Source organism: Quercus lobata, chromosome 5, assembly GCF_001633185.2.
Source record: "Quercus lobata isolate SW786 chromosome 5, ValleyOak3.0 Primary Assembly, whole genome shotgun sequence".
In the NCBI taxonomy this organism is placed as follows: Eukaryota; Viridiplantae; Streptophyta; class Magnoliopsida; order Fagales; family Fagaceae; genus Quercus; species Quercus lobata.
Window position 1 is genome coordinate 36,875,813 of NC_044908.1, and position 4,907 is coordinate 36,880,719.

The 4,907-nt window shown below is 33.6% G+C and overlaps 1 protein-coding gene across 2 annotated transcripts; it reads right to left on the reverse strand.

The window, feature by feature from the left end:
- Nucleotides 1-567: 567 nt before the first annotated feature.
- Nucleotides 568-4,565, reverse strand: LOC115989044 (AP2-like ethylene-responsive transcription factor At1g16060). Of its 2 annotated transcripts, XM_031112704.1 has the most exons (8): nt 4,120-4,565; nt 3,934-4,016; nt 3,750-3,758; nt 3,429-3,517; nt 3,184-3,257; nt 3,020-3,070; nt 2,328-2,404; nt 568-1,310 (listed from the first exon to the last, which is right to left on the reverse strand). In XM_031112704.1, the coding sequence occupies exons 1-8, from the start codon at nt 4,248-4,250 to the stop codon at nt 769-771; spliced, it is 1,056 nt and encodes a 351-aa protein (XP_030968564.1). In that variant the 5' UTR covers nt 4,251-4,565; the 3' UTR covers nt 568-768. The 2 variants fall into 2 exon arrangements, with proteins under 2 accessions (XP_030968564.1, XP_030968565.1); XM_031112705.1 differs by lacking the exon at nt 3,750-3,758.
- Nucleotides 4,566-4,907: the final 342 nt, after the last annotated feature.

A 4,907-nucleotide genomic window follows, 5' to 3' on the forward strand; every position in this document is an offset into this window, starting at 1 on the left:
TTTTTTTTTTTTTGAACTGGGGGGTCTATTAGGACCAAAATTTAAAATTTCAACATACATACATATATATATATATATATATATACACTAGCTTTTTTTTTTTTTTTTTTTTTTTTTTGGGGTGGGGGGGGGGAGGGGGCAATGGCCCCCCCCTGCCCCACTGTAGTTCCGCCCCTGCTTCTAAGGTGGATTAAAAAAATAAAAAAAGACAGAGAAAGAGAAAGAGAGAGGAGAGGATCTAAATCCAGGGAATGGAGTTCAAGTCAAGGTCCAGTTTTGAAGGAGTCATTTGAAGTTGGAATCTAGTCAAGGTCTTGTTTTAAAATGTAAAGAATGTGTCACATGCCAAACTTAATTTGAATAACGTGTCACATTACAAAATACTAGTAGTCTTTGTTCTTATTTTTAAGATACTATGTATAATTAGTTGATATCGAAGATCATCTGGGACCGTAGATATGGAAAGAAAGCGGGAGTGCTTGGGTCCTATGAAGCTTGGAAAAACACAATTGACAAAACCGGAAATCATAGCAAAGGGGGCAAATGGCAGTTGCACAATAAAAAATTGAAATTGAGGCGCACTTGCATGCAAATGTCTTATTTAGAAGAAACATTTGATAAATCAATGTCTATTTCTTTATGCATCTACATGTAAATGAACTAATAACAACAATTACCAAACTCGTCTCCATATTCAAAAGAAAGAAGAGAAACATTTGGGGGGAAAAATATCTTTAGTGTCTCTCTCTTTCGCCCTTACCTTGGTATTTAAGGTTCAAGTTCATAATGAAAAATTGGTGTAGCAAATGAGTTTATGTCCCCAAATATAATGTCATCACCCTCAGTATAACTACCGGAGTCCTGGCAATCAAAGTAGGTTTGAATATCGTCCGGAAAGGTTCGACGTGGTGGGTCTGACTCTTGAGGGCTTGACGGATTATCAATCACTGATGTCCTCTCCATCATTTCCTTGAACTTGGAGGATTGCATCAGGAGCCCTAACGCGGACGAAGAAGCCGAGGCGACACCGCCGCCGGGCCTAGTTGGTGGTGGAGCTTGGGGTGTGTCACTAGCACTTGAGCTGGCCTGCTGGGATATAAAGCTTAGTCCAAGCTCATTGTTTGGATTTGGTATTATTATTGGACTAAGGTCATCGTTCGAATTTGGTTCATGATTGTTAGGGTTATTTTGGTTATTATTTGGACGTAGCCACTTGATGTAACGGCTAAGGTCAAAGTTTGTAACGGCGTTAAGTCCGCGGTACTCTATGGCTGCCATGTCATATGCCGTGGCTGCTTCTTCTTGAGTAGCTGCATCCAAAATAATATTAAACGAAAATGAAGCAAGGGTAATTTGGTAATAAAAACTAGCATATAATTAATTGAGGGAATTTAATTTGTATGCAAAATTTGGTGGAGAGTTCGAAAATATAATTTAATATCTTAAATAGCTGACTAAGCAGTTGAGGTTTGGTGATCTATATCCCAACTAACTCAACTTTTTTTTTTTTTTTTTTTTTGAGAAAGTCCCAACTAACTCAATTTGATTGCATAGATTCACCTTTTTCTTTTTTCTTTTTTTATCCCATTATCTTGACCCTTATATGATTTGTCAATTTTAAAATAGCAACTTATTTATCTTTCTTCCTTTTTATTTTATTTTTTTTCATGAGAGCTAGTCTCCCATTCCATTTTAACTGTATTTATTTGGTGTTAATGGATTGTACTTGTACAGCATCGACTCTCTTGAAATGTTGGACTGGTTGTCACTTGACATGTGGCATGGATGTGGACGTTTTTTAGCATTCATGGAGCATGAGTGTTTGAATGGATAGTAATGCTAGAGACAAAAAAATCTACAACTTTTATTATAATTCGTCATGTGTTGAGTTGTAAATAGTAAATGTTAGGACTTATAATTTTACCAATAGGCCATATAATGACAGTGATAAGGATGTTTTGTTAGCAGGTTCTTTTGGCCATGTATGTATTCGCATTAATATTTCTATATACTTTTAAGTTAAATAAATTTTTTATAATTTTTTTTAATAATGTCATTTAAAATTCAAATCTCCCACAAAAATGATAATAGTAAAATGCTATCTGTTTTTTTTTTTTTTTTTTTTTTTTTTTTTTTTTTTAAAGAAAGTACTGTCTGTCAAATTTAAACTTCTGTTTTTATGTCTTTTGTTTTAGCCAAAGAATAGCATTGTTTTAATTTTTAAGTTTGTATAATATTGCTGTACGTCCCCTTGAAAGATAAATCTATCTCAAAACGAACACTCTAAAACCAAAAGAGTAGGCTTTATACTGTAGGTATGAAATTACCGTAAGTTCCGAGGTAGAGATATTTGTTGCCGAAGACTCTGCCAATACGAGCTTCCCATCTTCCATTATGATGGTGTCTGTATGTATGAAAATACAGAAATTTGGTAACTATAGCATATGGAGCGAGATGACGAGTAACATTTTTAAAAGATTATATTATAATGGATTCCTTATTATTTTGACAATTTTGACTTTACATATTTTTCAATAAATAAAATACACTTGTTAATAATTTATTGGCTTTAAAAATTATCCATTCCCAAGGGAGAAATCCTTCCTTCTTGCACATAAGTGTGGGTCTCACAATGGATCCCATACAGGACTGACATTTGTGAGAAGATGGAGGACTTCTCTCATAGAAGTGAATAATTTGATATGTTATTGTGTGATTTTTTTGGATATATAATTTATTTTAAAAAAATTAAAAACATTAAGTACATCTTAAATATTGTTCTTTAGACATTCGTTAACAAAAGACGGTTCATTAGTTTATTAGCGTCAGTTTGTGGTTGTAAAAAGTGAAGTGAGAAGAGAACTAAGATGTACAATAAAAACAGAGTCAAGAATTTCATTAATAAAGTCCATAGCCACATTGATTAAAAAAAAAAAAAATACATTAATTCACATTTAAGTGTCTCATGAAAATTGAATGATTATTAAAAAGCCTAAAATAATAAGAATAATACTAATACCTTGCTACGCCTCTATACTTTGAAACGCCACGGGAAAATCCACTACTTTTTCTGTACCGTGAATCACATTATTTAGAAAATAAAAAATAACAATCCAACATCTACGATATCTTCCAGTAAAGACGGTACTCTTGAATTGAGATTTGTAGAAATTAGAGAATTACCTTCTCAAACACCCAATATATTCTTCTTTCGACTGACTCTCCATTTCTTTGAGTTCTTCTTCATAAGTTGATAGCTACAATTATCATAGTAAATTAAAAAAAAAAAAATCTTCATTAAAATTTTTTAAAAGCCCAATAATTGATTTTTTTTGGGATTAATTTTGCCTATTGATAAATGATACTATGTATGTGAACATAATTAGGAAATCATAATGATTATTCTAATTGAGATGAGAAAAATGTACCTGAAAATTGAGGATGGTGTCATGTCCCCAGTACTTCAGTGCTGCTAAGTCATATGCATGTGCTGCAACTTCTTCATCACCATATGCCCCTAACAAATCCAACATCTCAAATTAAATAATAAATAAAAGAAAGAAAGAAAGAAAGAAAGAAAGAAAGGATGAAAAGGGAAATAATTAAGAAGAAGCTTTTCTCTCCAAATTTTTATTTCCTTCAATAATTTTTTTTCTACCAGATACTTCCTTCCTTCCTTCAATTTTTACTGTTTGACAATGAAAGGATTAAAATAGAAAATGCATAATTTAAGGATATACCAAACCTACCTAGATATACTGCATTTAAGTTGGAAACCATCACAGCCACCATCAAACCCCAAATAGAGTATTAGAAAACAAATAAACTGTTAAATGATCAATAATTCAATTATAAGGACTGCAGGAAAAAAATTAATTATATTTTTTAAACAAAAAAAGATTAAAGATTAAAAAGAGGGAGAAGAACAAGAACCTTGTCTTCCTTTCTTGTTCTGTGACTCATTCCAGCAATTTTTATCCCACAAATGAGCCTCATAACGACCCGTCCACCGATGCCTAGATGAATAAAATTAACTGTTTTTAAGGCTTAACACAAATGAACACATATATACATATTCCAACAAAAGAAAGCATTCCATTATGAACTCATTAATCTAACCTTGTGACACCCCGGTAAATGGAGCTACGCTGTGGAGGAGAGTCACGAGGGATGCTTTTGCGCGTCCGCTTTGCCTTAGTCGTGGCGGGGTTATTGGCATTTGCAGTGTTCTTCACAGACCTTTTAGCCATTAACCTTAAAAAGTAAGAAAGAGTGCAAACTGTTGAAAGTGTGATTTGGGGACCGGGGGAGAGAGATTAGAGATATGACTAGGTCATCCAATGAGAAGGGCTAGCTTTTAAGGAATGATAAGAGAAGACGAGAAAAGTATTCACTAGTTTTTTTGAGAGGGTAGCCGGCTGAGGTGATGAGGAGGATGGTTTATGTGGCCGTCTCTAAGCGGCTTCTGTAGTCTCTTCCTCTTTCTCCTCACTTGTTCCTCCCCTCTAGGAATACCATTACCACCTGTGTTCCTTCTAAATTGCGTAGTAATAAGCAATTTTGATACTATAACTTTGCCTCATTTGCTTTAAATATATAATACTAGCCTAGGATTTAATTAATTCCTAATTTTTTATAACCTAACCCCATTTTCTACTCTCTCTCTTGTTTGTTGTGTCATTATCTTGATATTTTTATTTTTATAGTATTTTTGGTATGCCATGTGGAAATGGAATTTAGAGGTTTGGCTTCTCCAATCTTTCTTGCATTTAATTTTCAGGAGGGGCACACATTTCTTATTCTATGTCTCTATGTGTGGCTCCTACATCTACATATGAATTCCACGTAGGCATGTACGGTAAGAGGATAATCTCAATAAACCGTGTCATAAAATACCCTATCTCTTA

Bases quoted from the DNA above. Each gene is read 5' to 3' on its own strand.
- LOC115989044 (XM_031112704.1), bottom strand. From the start codon at position 4,250: ATGGCTAAAAGGTCTGTGAAGAACACTGCAAATGCCAATAACCCCGCC. The intron at 3,258-3,428 runs GTACATTTTTCT...TGATAATTGTAG, and splicing joins ACACCATCCTCAATTTTCAG to CTATCAACTTATGAAGAAGA. The intron at 3,071-3,183 runs GTAATTCTCTAA...TTCACGGTACAG, and splicing joins TATATTGGGTGTTTGAGAAG to AAAAAGTAGTGGATTTTCCC.